Raw genomic sequence first — 16,754 nt, forward strand, 5'->3', positions numbered from 1 at the left:
GGCTGAGTCACATGATCATTTATAGTCCATGAGAGAACAAATATACTCCATTCCATCATTGTAGCTAATATAATTAGGGGTTTCTTTCCAAAGGAAATCTTTGCTCAATTCTGAGGGTTTTGTGATGATTAACCAGTCAAAACACTCCAGTAGCAGAAGACTTTAGAAACCTGCCACCTGGAAAGAACTATTGAGGAAATGGCATTTATATCGGGCAGTAACACACCTGGATGTCTTTAGTCTTTATTCCAATGAAAGAAAATAAATACAAACTGACTTGCGCATAACTAGTAACATTCAAAGAAACTAATAATTCCCTTTCCCAAGGAATTTAGAATTTCAAATTGCTGACTTACCATTTTCTAAGAATTCCTTATCTGATTTGCTGTTTCATACACCAACAATTCACACATCTTTTACTTGAAAGTAAATGGGGCTTTTGAATACTTTGAAATAATTAAGAGAATGAAGGATTTAGGCTAGTATGAAATAAATAACTGTTAATCATTTGAGGAAAAATAACAAATACGTGAATAGAAAAACCATAGAAACTACAAGAAATTTTTGGAGGAGTAGAAGGAGGAAGAGGTGGTGGTAGTGGCAGCAAAAGAGTGGGGGAGAGATTCTAACACTGGTTTTCTGATCTGTAGCAAAAAAAAAAAAAAAAAAAAAAAGTAAAGCAAAATAAAACAAAAAAAACCCTGCCAAGATCAAGCTCGCTCCTGCTCAAGGAGGTGTGAGGAATATATATATATATAGTCTAGAAAATGAGAAACTTACCTAGACTAGAATTGCCTTTTGCTATAGTAATAGTCCTCTCAAAAGATTCTCTGGACATATTCTTCAGTATGACACTTTCAGCAGTAGAGGCCAGGGAGCGCTGTTCAAACAAATACTCAGAACCCTGAAAGATAAGTCACAGTAGACTTTGGAGTGTTCTCTAGTTAATCATGCTTTGTTTAGCAAGAACTGACCTATAATAAAAACAAGTTCATAGGCTGTCTCAGTGTCATATGAGCACTCATTCCAAATGAAGAGCTCAGCCAGAACACGAACTCTTCTGTACTAAAGCTCATGATAATACACAAACTATATCTAAAATACTACCTTCTCAGTTGAATCAGGTAGCTCTGGGGAAGCAAGTTCTGTGAGTGGCATCACATCACTGGGTAACTGAGACTCAGTCCAAGCTATTCTGCTTTCACATTCATACTGCTGCTCCACAGCATTTGCAGGGATATAATCATTCATGGTGAAGCCAGAAACTGTCCCCACGCTCGGATCAACTGATGGTGGATTCTCATCCTGTCTCTGTAGGAGATTCTGGGCATAGAGCTCTTCCAGGGACATATGCAGATCAAGTGCTGGATCAGAATCTTCACCAGTATCCTGATGGTAAAAGAACAGGATCACCAACATTTCATTTATAAAATAACATTACTTTTTTAAAAAAACTCTTTTGCCAATCCCAGGGCTTGAACTCAGGGCCTAAGTACTATCCTTGGGCTTTCTCAAAGCTAGTGCTCTACCACTTGAGCCACAGCACCACTTCCAGCTTTTCTATGTGTGTGGTATCAAGGATTCGAACCCAGGGTTTCATGCATATTAGGCAAGCACTCTACCACTAGGCCAAACTCCTGGCCCCAAGCATCACCTTTTAATGAGTTACTGTTTTAGCAAAAAGAAAAAAGACAATTTTTTATTACTTTAAGGAAGCAGGCATCAGTGGATCATGCCATGTAATCCTAGCTTACCCAGAAGGCTGAGATCTGAGGATCATAGTTCAAAGCCAACCCAGGAAGAAAAGTTTATCTCTAGAGCTGGCTCAAGCAGTAGAGTGCTAGGTTTGAGCAAAATAACTAAGGACAGCATGCAGACCTTGAGATGAAGCCCAAGTACAAGCATTAATTAGAAAGAAGAAAATTATAAAGAAGGAAACATTTTCTTCACCTAGCAGATGTTTTTGCATATTTTTTTATTTTCAAAAATGCTTTTGAACTCATTTTCTACAAATCTTTATATATTATGTTCTACTGAATTGTACTTGGAATATAAATAAGATAATTTAAACACAATACTAAGTTCTATCCACAAATAAAATTATTCAGTTTAAGCTATATATACAAGCAAATAACTTGTATTTCCAAGTCATACTTAAACAGTAATTCATTCCCAGTTGCATGAGAACATGCAAGTATGATATTACTCGATTTGTATTCACAAAAGCCTCCATGAGAAAAATATTTTGATAGACATCTGTAGATGCTCACCAAAGGGAAAATTAAAGATATATTCTGTATGCGACAGCAGAATACTAACTACTAAACTGGGTGCCATGAAATGTAAGAAGTTCCAATATAGTTTATGCTATGAACAAGAATATATCAGGGAACTTCTTAGGCCAGTGCATTAGAGAATTTCTACAATTCTTTAAAATTAAAATGGTTCTATACAAATGCATTGATCTATTTACAATATAAAATTGTGGGGGGGAGAGAGGAAGAGAGTGGGAGAGGGAAAGAGAGGAGGAGGGGGAAGGAGAGGGAGAAGAAGGAGAGAGGGAGAGTCTGTGTCTGTTTGTGCTGTGTGCCAATACTTAGGCTTGAACTGGCTTAAGAACTGGCCCTCAGTTTTTTTACTCAAGGCTAGTGCTGTACCGAGCCACACCTCTACTTTTGAGTTTTCACCAGTTAGATTAAAAAAGTCTAGGATTTGCCTGCCAGGGCAGGCTTCAAAATTCTCAGAATTCAACCCCTGAGCTGTGGTCCTCAGATCTCAGCCTCTTGAATACCTAGGATCAAAGGCATAAGCCACTAGCTAGCTTCCTCTAAGTCTGTATAAGGTAATTTTTGCCTATTCTTTTTGACTTACTGTCAATATAAAGTATTTCTCATTTATACTTAAATATTTCTAGTCTGACCTTTAAGCATACAAATGTAATATTTTGTCATCATGTACAAGTTCAATTCTTTATGTGATCAAATTTGTCATTTCTCTGTATTCTTGGGTTTTATCTTGTTTCATAACTCTTTTTTTTCTTTTGGTCAGTCATGGGACTTGAAACGCTGGGCCTGGGCATTGTCCCTGAGCTCTTCAGCTCAAGGCTACCGCTTGAGCCACAGTGCCACTTCCAAGAAATCCTTCTTTTAGGCAAAGTAAATAACATGGTTTCTAGTACTGTTCTTCTATGTTAGAAATAATTTGGTTTTTTATTTTAGCCAGCTAGAATTTCGATCTGATATGAGATCTGGGTATTACATCCTTTTCATTTCATCAAACTGGGTAATTTAACTTCTCCAACACAATCTATTATACTTCTCTTCCTCAATTCAAAGTTATATTTCTCTGAAATCATTAAATATTCTTGGCACACTGAACCCACACAGAGGTCCATCATATAAGCAGTTAAAATTCGTAGTATTTTCAGGAATAACTAATAATAAAGTAACATATTACACACATCTACAATCTAAACAATAAACTGGTGGTTCATTCATCCAACCCTGATTATTTTATTCTTATAAAAAATAACAACGTACTTACTGAAGAATTGGTAAGTGTCAGTATTACTAAAATTAATTACAATTATTAACATAAAATCATCTCATCCATGCCTCAAAGAAAGATAATCAGAACTGCTTTTCATGAGAAAAAGAGGTCAATCTACCCACAAGCTAAGGTTTACTGAAAACTGTATAATAGAAATTTCTATGCATTATTCATGAAGGAGTTAACACAGACACATAGAAAAGAAACAGCTAATCAACACAGTAGACAACATACGCCCACTTCAGTATCGTTTCTGGTTACTGAACAACCAGCAGAGTTTTATTTTTAAAAGTCTTATGGATGAAGAAGAAAAACTGTTTTTCCTCCCTTAAGATGTTCAAAAATAACCAGTTTTTCAATGCAAGTTGGTATCTAAACTAAAGTCTTTCTAAAACCCCTATTAATATATATGCCTGCATTTGATATGGTCTTGTTCTCAGGAAAGAATAGAAGAGAACATAAATTAAAATGTCAAATATGATCCCTCCTGGCCACATCCCCTCCAGCATCTGTTGTTATTCATTTTCCTGATCCTGGCCATTCTAACTGGAGTAAGGTGAATCTTAGAGTTGTTTTGATTTGCATTTCTTTTATGACCAGAGATGTTGAGCATTTCTTCATGTGTCTATAGGCCATTTTTGTTTCTTGTTCAGAGAAGACTCTCTTTAAGTCTTTGGCCCATCTTTTAATGGGATGGTTGTTACTTTGGAGATTAGTTTTGGAGTGATTCAATTTTTTGAGTTGTTGATATATTTTAGATATGAGGCCTTTGTCCGTTGTTTGGTTGGTGAAGATCTTCTCCCACTCTGTAGGCTTCCTAACTAATTTACTAGCTATGTCCTTTGCCATACAAAAGCTCTGCAGTTTAATGCAGTCCCACTTATCCAGCCTTTCTCTTATTTGCTGTGACTCTTGGTCCTTATTAAGAAAGTTTCGACCTGTGCCAAGGAGGCCTAGTGTATCTCCTATTCCTTCTTGTAAAGTTTTCAGTGTGTCAGCTTTTACCTCCAGGTCTTTGATCCATTTGGAGTAAATTCTAGTGCAGGGTGACAAAGAAGGATCCAACTTTAGTTTTCTGCAGGTGCTTAACCAGTTCTGCCAGCACAACTTGTTGAAGAGGCTGCCTTTCTTCCATTCTATTTTTTTTGGCTCCCTTGTCAAAGATTAGGTGGCTATAGGTCTGTGGTTTAATATCTGGGTCCTCAGTTCTATTCCATTGGTCTTCAGGCCTGTTCTTGTGCCAGTACCAAGCTGTTTTGATAATTATAGCTCTGTAATAGAGTCTAAAGTTTGGAATTGAAATTCCTCCGGCGCTGTTCTTTCTGCTAAGAAGTGTTTTTGCTATACGGGGTCTTTTATTATTCCATAAAGCAGTATGGCAGTGCCTCAAAAGATTAAACATAGAGCTCCCCTATGACCCAGCAATTCCACTACTTGGCATTTACCCAACCATCCAGAAACTAGGGCATACTAAATCCACTACCACAATAATATTCATTGCAGCATTATTCACCATAGCAAAAATATGGAACCAACCTAGATGTCCCTCAGTTGATGAGTGGATCAACAAGTTGTGGTATTTGTACACAATGGAATTCTATGCTGCTGTCAGAAAAAACGACATCACCCCATTTGTTAGGAAATGGAAAGTCTTAGAAAAAAATCATATTATGGGAAGTAAGCCAGACTCAAAGGAACTTAGGCTCAATGGTTTCCCTCATTTGTCATAATCAGTAGAAACCTTGGGCTCTACTAGCAGAGATCTGCAATAGAGCAAAACCTTGATACATAAGGCCATATAGTATGAAGCTAATTGAAAAGACCTCCAGGATAGTGAAACAAAAGCCATATAATGAATGATTGTTGTCCTTAATGTACTAGGTTATATCTCATCTCTTTTGCTGTCCCTTGGTTATCTCATATTGTTACAGTATCTCATTTTGTTATCTGATATATTAGATTTATTTGTATTTGGTTATTTGAAATTGGATAGGGAAGGGGGAAAACCAAGATGGGGGGGGTGGAGGGGAGGGTAATGGGGACCAAGACATGTGAAAGGGTATCAATATATGTGAATTAATGCACCTTCTATCTGGCAAATATCATGTAACCCTTTTATTAATTACAATAAAAATATATTAAAAAATAAATAAAATGTCAAATATGCTCAGAAAAGTTGTATTTCTCCAATATAATGTAGAATTTAAGGTATACTTGAAAACTGTAAACTAGCTCTTGAGGGACGTGCCATGTAAGAATCATGTTAAAGCCAGAGCCAGGGAGGAAAGTCCATGACACTCTGATTTCCAATTAACCACTAAAAACCTGGAAGTGGAGCTTTGGATTCACTGGTAGAGCACTAGCCTTGAACAAAAAAGGAAAGAGACAGTGCCTCCCACATACATACACTCCCATAAAAATAGAAAATAGTATTTATTTGTGTAAAAAGTTATATAGATTAGCTAATTTCCTTTTTTAATTGTCAGGATAATGTAAAGAGGGGTTACAGTTACATTCGTTCAGTAGTAGGTGCATTACTTCTTGCACAATAATACCCTAATTTCTTATATAAACAGCAACAACCTAATTCTTCAATAAGCAGTCTACCACAGAATTTCTATTACATTTAAAAAATTAAAAAACCTGAAAGCAGAGCTCCTACAGCCTACTGTCATTCTGCTATCACTTATATATTGCCTTACTGTTGTGAATGGCAGCATCTTTTCAACCTCTGAGCTTACAATTTTGTCAGCAGATTTATACAACACTTTCATCTTTCCAACTAGAATTTAGTTTTGAATCCTATTAATCTCCAAAACCATTAACAAACAGAATCCACAACCTAAATGTGGATGTGCAGACAGCGATATTTGTGCCAAAGAATGATGCTAAGAGGATATTTGCTGGGATATACAGATTCTAGGTTGAATTTGGTATGTGACATACAAAGAAAAGTTCCTGTCTTAAGAAATACAACTGCAAGCTGCACTGTAATTAATAGGATTTCTGTTTATATTGACAGTTAAGGGATGGAGGACATGTCCCATACTGGTGGTAACCATTTCATACTTGAAAAGGAATAATGGAGTTAATAGTGGGAAGCGACATGGTTTAGCAGCATGGAGAAGGAATAGAAGAAAAAACTCAATATATAATTACTAATCTTTATTAGCTGAATTTTCAAGTAAAAATTAAAAAAATAAAAATAAAGCAAGCATCCTCTCAGAAACCAAGCAAAAGTCTACACACATTTAAAGTTTGAAAAACAGGCACAGTTCACAACTATTATACTAGCTACTTAAAAGCGGATTAGGAGAATTGTAGCTTCAAAGCAGGCTAAGCAAAAGGTAAGCACGATTTCACCTCAAATCAACAAAGCTGGGAGTTAAAAAATGAGTACCGTACTTCAGACCAGCTAAGGCATTAGAGACAGAGACAGACACAGAGACAGAGACACAGACAGAGAGACAGAGACACAGACAGAGACAGAGACAGAGACAGGTCCTAGACATATCTAAACCAAAAAGGGCTGGTGAACATGTCTTCAGTAATAGATCTTCTGCCTAGCAGGAGAAGGCTCTCATTTTAAACTCCAGACCCACCAAAACAAACAACCAAACTTCAAAAGTTGAAACAGTGAAAAAGGAAAATCCCTACAGGCTATAGCTACTTGTCTTTAAAATGTACTTTTTTCTTTTTTGAAAGAGTCTCTCTATATAACCTATATAAGCCTCAAAATTGCAACCTTTCTTCATCAGTCTCCTGAGGCAGAATTACAAGTGTGCACCAACATGTCTGGCTAAATGAAAATATTACATTTATGGCAGTACTAACATAGAAGCTCAGAGACTGCTGCTTGCTAGGCTGGTAATTTACCACTTGAGCCAATGATCTATTCCATTTAATTTTAGTGACCTGTCCCTAATTAATTTAAATGATAATCAAATTAAGCACACATAAGTAGGAGAGGACGCACACTCACATACTTGCACTTACACTCACACGCACGCGCACACACGCACACACACACACACACACACACACAATGCTTAACTGCTGTTCAGTCCTAACCTCTGTTCTGTAAAACAAAACCAAACACCACAGTGGTAGAGATTTACCATAAGGCAGGACAATCTTACTTCCTAAGAAAATGAAAAGCATGAAGAGTTTCACAATGTACTTGAGACATTAATGTCTTTGTCTTTTCAGTTTAAATATTTCAGTTTTGGGGCCAGCTTGACAAAATTTGCTTCAACAAAAGAGTAAACTGCTAGGGGGAAAAAATAAAAGGCAAACAGACTTCAGCAAGCCAATATGTTGTGCCACACAGAACCAAAAGAAAAAAAAAAATGCATGCTTCTCAGTATGCAGATTGTGTAATCCCTTTAAGTAACAATTACTAAATCAAACAATGCAATCTGTCCCACTGGCATGAAGTATGCTATGCCATGGATTAGGAGATTCCATCAGAGATGTACTCAGCTTCCAGTCCCGAGGCCAGTAAAGGCTGAACACATTCCAGACAGGTCGCAGCCAGACATAGTCTCAGGTGCACTAAGGGAGGAAGGACCAGCTGCTCCACTCAAGCCTATGCCTCACAAACGAAATCAAGAAGATTGCCCAGAATCATTTGCAAGGATCACAGGTACACTTCAAAAGTAAAATAAAATGCTTTGGAAATGTCTTGGCTAAAAAAAAATATTTATCAGAGAAAGAGAAAAACTATGCTAGACCTATAGAAATCTTACCTTCCTACTTAGTCATAAGTGAGACCTCTTTCCACTGAATTCTACATAGAAAATGCCATATTCTAAGAAATAATTACTAATATTTTGTAGTATATTTACACCACAAAAAGTAAAGATAAAATCCAAATATAAACGCTTTGCCTATCTTTAATATACAACCATTTCCCTCATTTTCTTCAACCATTCTACTTAAAGCAATACATTATACACACAGAAGCATTCTAGTATTTCCTTTTTCTTCCCATAAATAACTTTTCTCCTAAAGTTGAGAGATATTACACATAAATTTTAATTTTTTACTAAACTCAAGAGTATTCTATTACCTACTACATATTCTTATATCAATTTCTAGAAAATACAAACGACTCCAATAAATGAGCAGGAAGTCTAAAGAACTAATTTTTAAAAAAAAAAAAAAAAAGAGCCAGTAAAAAAGGCATTCATGCCAGCGCTCTATTTCTCAAACAGATGGCAAAAATATGTCAAATAGTAGCTTTTCACTCATGACCACTGATATAAACATGCTTTGCCACTATGATTTTTTTTCTTTGTGTCAGTCCTGGGGCTTGAACTCAGGGTCTGAGCACTGTCCTTGGGCTTTTTCCTCAAAGCTACCACTCTGCCACTTAAGCCACAGCACTACTTCTGACTTTATGGTACCGAGGAATCGAACCCAGTTCTTAGTGCATTCTAGGCAAGCGCTCTACCACTAGGCCCAACTCCCAGCCCTCACTATGATTTTTATGAAAAGCATTACTTGGCATTACTTGATATAAAAAAGATAGCATTAAGTTCAATCACTAGTACATGATAAATCAATGCAAGCAATATCTTACCATTCAACTCGGCATAAAACTTAATTTTAAGACCATTAAAAATAGTTATCCTTGTAATTTTTTCCAAATCAGATACAGCTAAAATATGACTTTAAAATTTCATTTAAAATGGTTTCTTTTCACATGAAAACCATCAATTCAAGTTTGGAATCCTTGTGTGTGTGTGTGTGTGTGTGTGTGTGTGTGTGTGTGTGTGTGTGTGTGTGTGTGTCTTTGTCTATGTTTGTCTATGTCTGTCTGTCTGTCTGTCTGTCTCTCTCTCTCACCCAGACTTTAGAATTAAAAAGTCCCTAAATAGTCTGAAAGACACAAGTGAATGAAGCAATGCTTTGATCTAATAATGAATCCATGACTCGAAAAAGTACAGTATCTCTAATAGGCTATTCCCACAACTCCTCATAAGACTGACTTCTGAAAACTGTATAGAAAGCTTGGCTTTTCCTTTGTACCTTGGGAGAAGATGCTGGAAGAGAGGGACCATAGCTGAGGCCATCAGTACAAACACTGCCGTGAAGAGATAAAACAGAGGCTTGAGTAGAGTAGATGCTGTCCTTATCCAGAGAGTACTGAGACGCAAAAGTAGATTCATCTACCAATTCACCCTCTGGTGTGTCCACCTAGGGATAAAATAATATCAGGAGTTAACTTTGCTCTGTCATGATATCACAGTCACCATATGAGATTGGCAGGCATGGCAATGTCATTTTTTTTGTCTGTCCTATGTGCGGAATGGCCTCCCCTCCCCACATTATCTCATGCACTACACTGAGTACTGCAGCATACAAGAGAGACGGCCCACCCACAAGACAGGGTACTGGCAGACAAAGTTATTTCCTGCCATCAATCAAAGAGCTGAAGCTAACAATTAACGGAGGGCCTAGATTAATTCTTAAACAATTCCATAAGTTAAGAAAGCTATTTACTTTTTTTTCTAGTTCTCATGAATAAATTGAATGAGGTCATCACTTTTTATACTCAGTTAAAGCAAGCTGTTAGTCAAAATGACAATTATCAAGTAGTTGCTTAAATTGGGTTTACTTACATTTTAAAACAGCACAAGTTTGTTAAAGCCTAAGAGAACAACTGTAATTTCATACTAAAATGTTATCAATAAATACAAGGTTAAATTATGATAGCGGTTATAATAAAATGTTAGGTTATAAATTTCTGTTTAAAAATCCATACAGAATGAAAGGCAAGGACCATAGCTCAAGTGTTAGAGTACTTGTCTAGCCAACATGAATTTGTGTCATATCTCCAGCAGGAAGGGAAAGGGAAAGGAGCAGAAGGGAAGAAAGAGAAGGGAAGAGAGTCAAACAGAATGAGATAGAGAATTGTATCACTTATCCATAAATTTAACTAGTATCTTTGGTAGTGAATCCAAACGAAAGGAGTAAACATTAATTTTGACGCTTTCCTTACAGTTCACTCATAATCATACCTTGGAATGGGTAGAGACAACTGCTCTGTGATATTACCAGCATTTTCTAGTTATCTTGGTGGCAAGGTATATACTGTATTTGTAATTTTAACACTACAACATGAGAGTGTATAAGCTATTTAACGTAGAGATGAGTTGTTTTAATGTGACCTCTCTCTTAAAATATGTTTCAGAGACATGAAAATGTATTTTAAATACATGTTCAAATCACTATGGAGTCACCATATGGAGGAGGTTACCTTTGTAAATGACAAAAACAGATCATTTGCCAACTGGACAAGTACTACTAACTAAGCCTTATGCCAGATTACAAGAGAAAAATATTTAAGTAACAATAATGAAAAAATACATCAATATAATGATGTATGCCTACCAATGATACTCTGAAATCTTAGGAGACTTGCTATAAGTCAATTTGCTTAATTACTATAGAGATGAAATACTAGGTCCTAGAGAAATGGAGTGACCAGTCCAAAACTACACAGCTGGCTAAAGAAAAGTCTGAGCCCACATATTACTATTATTAAATGCCAAGCAGAATTAATTTTCTTTTGAATTGGCATTCATTTAATAAGCCCTGAAAACTCAAAAGAGAATATTGTTTCTTGAGACAATGATATAAAATTATTGCATTTACCTAAATATATCAAAACATTTACCTAAATATTTCAAAAACAATTCGCAGAATTAAACCCCTCTCCAAATTAATGATTAAACCCCTCTCCAAAATTAGGACTATCATATACACACACACACACACACACACACACACACACACACACACATTTGCCTGTCCTGGGGCTTGAACTCAGGGCCTGAGCACTGTCCTTGGGCATTCCTCAAAATTAGTGCTCTACCACTTGAGCCACAGTAACACTTCCAGCTTTTCTATGTATGTGGTATTGAAGAATCGAACCTGGGTTTCTGTGCATGCTAGGCAAGCACTTACCACTAGGCAAAGTGAGTTTACACAAGAATTTTTACAAACAGACTTTGGTCAACTGTGATTACTAACCAGAGCCAAGTCAGCTCTGAATAGGGCTTCATCAGTTAGCACTGGCTCCTCGCGGGGGTGCGATGGGTAGAGAAAAGAATCCTCCTTAGCAGATACATAACCTTCTTCTGGAGAAAGCTGCAGTGTTCCAGATGCAGTTCATGGGAAAGATAGGGAAGATGAACAGAAACAAAGACGATAGGATAAGAAGATGAAAAGTTAGAAGAGGGGGAAAAACTGGTACTTTGCAATGACAACTTAAGACTTCCACATAAAATGTTAAGCACGAAATATGATTAAAAATACTTGTGTTAAGAATTTGATTTGAAAAAGAAACTTTTTATTCTGGTATAAGTACCAGCTATTAGGTGAGAATTCCTTTTCATTAGGTATATTTTCCCCCTTCTAAACAAGTTACAAAATTGACAATTTTCTGGTCATTATTATTGGTTTTCAAAGTTACAAAACAAGAAAACATTAAAAGAAGAATCCATAGTGTCAATCTGTTTTAGAAAAACTAAAGAAATGTTTATTTTCATTCCTTCTTAGACGATTACTTTAAAAAACATATATAATTTATTTTATAAAGAAAAACTAAGCCAAAACTGTGTAAACTGCAGCTTGAGCCTTTATAGTGTAGCCTCTACCACACTGACTAAAAGGTCTGATAATGTGTGAGAAGTAATGCACCTACTACCTGGCGAATGTAACCCCTCTATACATTACCCCGACAATAAAAAATAATAAAATAATAAAAAAGAAAAGAAAAGCCTGACATATTTATTCAAGTCTCTGACGCAATGGGCTAAAGTATTTAGATAATGGTCTTGGTCTATACTCCTCCATATCAGCAATGCATGCTCAAGTATTTAGGGGAAAGCAGGTTGTCTTTCTTTCCCACACATGTAAGTCGAATATGTGCTAAGCCTCATTTGAAGTAACAGAAATAGCCATCGTATGTTTAATGCATACTAAATTTGAAATGTCAAATATTGTATTTAGAAAATCTATTTTGAAACTAGCTAGAAAAAGACAACCCATGTTTAGGGTGGTACAAAATGTATATTGAGTCGTGTTTGCCATTTCTCTTTGTCTAACAGAAAGACCAGAACCAAATTTATGGTCCAGGGTGGTACAAAATGTATATTGAGTCGTGTTTGCCATTTCTCTTTGTCTAACAGAAAGACCAGAACCTAATTTATGGTTCAATCTCAAAGAACAGGTAGAGTCAGATATGGCCTTCATTCATTCATTCATTCACTTTACTAGTAGTAGTGAAGTTGGAACTTGGTGTCTGGCCCTTGCTAGGCTGGTGTCATATGCTATGTCCCACATACGTTGATTACTTTTAAAGATAGGGCTTCACTTATAGTCTGAATGCATACTTAAGCTGCCATACACCTTATTGCTGGAATCACAGCCATGGGCCACTGTGTCTCGTTTTTCTCCAGAGATAGAATTCTGTACACTTTTCTACCCAGATGGCTGAGTACCCTGATCCTCCCAATGTCAGCTTACCACAGCACATGGAATAACAAAATAGGTCCCAACTATCAGTTGGGAAAGAGCTTTGTCAGCATTTTTGTGCAGGCTGGCCTTGAATCATAATCCTCCAATTCTAAGCTCCCCCCAGTACCCAGTGCCTATTTTTTAAATATACATATATATATGGATATATATGTATGTGCATATATGTATATATACATGCATAGTGTGTATATATCCATACATATATATGTGTGTGTTTGTGTGTATAAAATAGAGAGAGAGACAAAGGAGTCCCAAGCCTGGGACTTGAACTCAGGGCCTAGACTTTTTTTCCCTTCAAGGCTAGTGCTCTAGCACTTGAGCCACAGTTCCACTCGCAGCTTTTTGGAGGTTAATTGGAGGTAAGAGTCTCATGAACTTTTCTTCGTGGGCTGTCTTGAAACCATTATCCTCAGATCTCTGCCTCCTGAGTAGCTAGGATTATAGGAATGAGCCACAGGCACTGGTTCTATCTTCATTCTGGTTTTCCCCCTCCTATGGATCTTTTCTATCGATTAGTATAATACTGGGTGGATCCTAGGATGATTACCGGAGTCTTAATTCTCTGTCCCCAAGTTGCTTTATTTTTTCATAAATAAAAGCTCCAGAATGCTTTGTGGAATAAAATTGGCACATAAAATCATTTTCATTAACATTTAAAATATGTTTTAAAAATTTACTCATTTAAAACGAAAGCCATATAATAAGTGATTTTTGTTTTTAATGTATTATGTTATCTCTCATCTCTTTTGCTGTCCCTTGATTATCTCATATTGTTACAATATTTCACCTGGTTATCTGATATACTGTATATATGTGTATTTGGTTATTTGAAGTTGGATAAGGAAGGGGAGAAAACAAGAAGAGGGCTGGGGGTGGTGGAGGGAAATGGGGACCAAGACATGAGAAAAGGTATCTATGTATGTGAAGTAATGCACTGTTTCTATCTGGTGAATATAATGTAACCCTTCTATTAATTACAATAAAAAATATATGAGAAAAAAACTTACTCATTTAAGCAGAGTCCCTCATAAAATTTCACGATCTTTATTGCTGTTTATATAAATATATCTGTGTACTTTCTTAAAAATTTTATTTTTCCCTTTCATTTAAAGCTATATTATTTTTAACCTGGAAAAAACACTTGCCAAATACTGACAATATCTCACATCCAATCATAAAGTGCTATGTGCCATGCTACAATAACTACACTTAATAAAGCATGCTGCTTTATGTGGTATAAATCTAGTAATTTTTTCTAGTATTATAAATACAATATGGGACTGATTCCTCCTAGAAGGAGAGCCACACACTGATGAACCATTCTGCAAAATTCCAATTTCCTGCCCTGCAGACATTAAGACAATTGTGCAGAAGTCAACATAATTCAGGAAGGTAAACAAATCTGTCAGATTTTCCCACTTATTCTACTGTGATTAAAGACTCTACTGTTAGTAACTAATGCCATTCTTTTTTTTCTGGATAAATTTTTCAGAATAAGTAAAAATGATCAAGTATAAAAGACTTTTCTTTTTCCTCTCTCTCTCTTTTTTTTTTTATTTTTGCCGTATTGGAAAGTGAACTCAAAGCCTTGTATTTGCAAAACAAGCACTCTACTTGCAAACATATCTGGGATCCTAGGTGGACGCCACTTCTTAGCTTGTTTGAGATGAGGTCCCAGTAATCTCCTTTCTACCTCCCAAGTAGTTGGGATTCAAGTGTGAGCCACCATGTCCAACAGTTGATATTTATTATCTCAATGTTGCACCACAATAGTATTTTAGCATATGAATTCGTATTTCTTTAAAATTTTCTGTACTGACCACAACTTAGTTATTAAAATAAAGCCAGGCCGGGATTTTGGCCTAGTAGTAGAGTGCTTGCCTAGCATGCACGAAAGACTCGGGTTCAATTCCTCAGGACCACATACATAGAAAAAAAAGCCAGAAGTGGTGCTGAGGCTCAAGTGGTAGAGCTCTAGCCTTGAGAAAGTCCAAGGACAGTGCTCAGGCCCTGAGCGCAAGCCCAAGACTGCCCAAATAAATAAATAAAAATAAGGCCACAAGATAACCACAAAATAGTAAGTTCTGTATTCATCTCTGAACATCATGGCTGTTTTTATCCTTTGTTCTCTTGAAAACAGGACTCAAAATTGAATTATTTATGTTCATAGAGCCAATAACCATGTTGATTAAAAATTCCTGAAAGTGGTAAAGCTAAAAGAAAGCCTAAGAGTTATTTTGCTTGCCAGAATAAAAGCCAATAAAATCCAAATTCTCACGGGTAAAGGCTTGGCCACGCCTATCCTCACAGTTCCAGCTGGAGCTCCCTTCAGCGCATCCACAGCCTCTTCCAGACTGCTGTTCTCTAAGCTAATGTCATTGACAAACATGAGTCGGTCTCCAGGAAGAAGGCGCCCGTCTTTCTCAGCAATACCACCAGGCACCAGGGAGCGAATGACAATCACAGTGTTTGCGGGGTCAACTGGGTCCTGATGGAACAAGAGCTCAGTTTACTTTTACACAGAAAGCATTCTGTGTGTGTGTGTGTGTGTGTGTGTGTGTGTGTGTGTGTGTGTGTGTTCAAGGCTTTGAGCTTAAACAGGTCTTAGACACTATCTGGCTATGTGCCAGATACAGGTTGTTTCCCTGACAGAAGCTAGCTCAATGCTAGTACTCTATCACTTGATCCACAGCTCTACTTTTGGGTCCCCCCTCCTTGGGTACTTAATTGGAGACAAGAGTTTCATGAACCCTCTTGCCCCAGCTGTCTTTGAATTATGATCCTCAGATCTCAGCCTCCTTAATAGCTAAAATTACAGGAATGAGCCACTGGTGACTAGCCAGAAAACCATTTTCACAATTTGTCTCCTGTCATGATGTTATTGCTCTAAGCACTTTAAAACATTTCATACAAAATTCCTTATGATCAAGGTACATTATGTGCATGTATGGAAATGTCATGATGAAACCCCTCACTATATGTAATAACATACAAGTGTGCACACACATGCATGTATACATGCACATATACATATACACAAATAAACAAATGCATATGCATATATGCCAACAAAAACAAATTCTTTGAAAAATTTCTAGCGAGTATCTAGACAGTGATCTCTACTTCATTTCAGAGTATATGCAAACCCCGCAGGACAAAAGCACACTTGTTTACTAACATGGCTGGGTTAACTGCAGAATTAACTTTAAAGTTCTAATTTTAATTTCTGGTAAGTTGTTAAATATTACAACCATTTGGAGCTACATTAATTATTAACAGCATTTGTTTAATAGGAGATACCCATGGATATGATTAACAGAAGGTGAGGCCTCTCCTTGGAAATGAAGAAATGCAGAGCCCTGACATAATCAGGGATGTCTGTGTTTACATTACAGAGCAACCTCAACCTTAGCAAAGGCTCCCAAGTCCCACCCAAAGAACACAATTCCCTGGAGGCCTCAAAGATGGCTCTTTGTATTAGGAGCAGCAGCTGCAGCGGGTTAAGCAGCTTTTAGCATTTTCCTATTTACTGGACACAAAACGCAATGCTGGAAAGGACAGAGGCTATACTTGAGTAATTTAAATATATTCATGATTTAGTAAAATGACCAGAACACTATTATAAAAAAAACATTTACTTCACAAAAGAAATAAAC

General features: G+C 36.7%; 1 protein-coding gene across 12 annotated transcripts in view; it reads right to left on the minus strand.

Moving 5' to 3' along the window:
* Positions 1-16,754, minus strand: part of Mpdz (multiple PDZ domain crumbs cell polarity complex component) — a 380,703-nt gene that overhangs the window by 64,955 nt on the left and 298,994 nt on the right. For 8 of the 12 annotated variants that reach the window (XM_090329993.1, XM_090330000.1, XM_090329998.1 and 5 more), the window contains 5 exons: positions 15,377-15,586; positions 11,590-11,706; positions 9,583-9,750; positions 1,108-1,389; positions 781-904 (listed from right to left, as the gene is read on the minus strand). In XM_090329993.1, the coding sequence (XP_090186119.1) occupies positions 781-904; positions 1,108-1,389; positions 9,583-9,750; positions 11,590-11,706; positions 15,377-15,586 (901 nt within the window). The remainder of the gene's footprint in view (positions 1-780; positions 905-1,107; positions 1,390-9,582; positions 9,751-11,589; positions 11,707-15,376; positions 15,587-16,754) is intronic. The other 4 variants (XM_090330004.1, XM_090330001.1, XM_090330002.1 and 1 more) reach the window with 1 other exon arrangement.

This window comes from Megascapheus bottae, chromosome 3 (genome assembly GCF_031878675.1).
Source record: "Megascapheus bottae isolate mThoBot1 chromosome 3, mThoBot2.hap1, whole genome shotgun sequence".
NCBI classification, from domain to species: domain Eukaryota; kingdom Metazoa; phylum Chordata; class Mammalia; order Rodentia; family Geomyidae; genus Megascapheus; species Megascapheus bottae.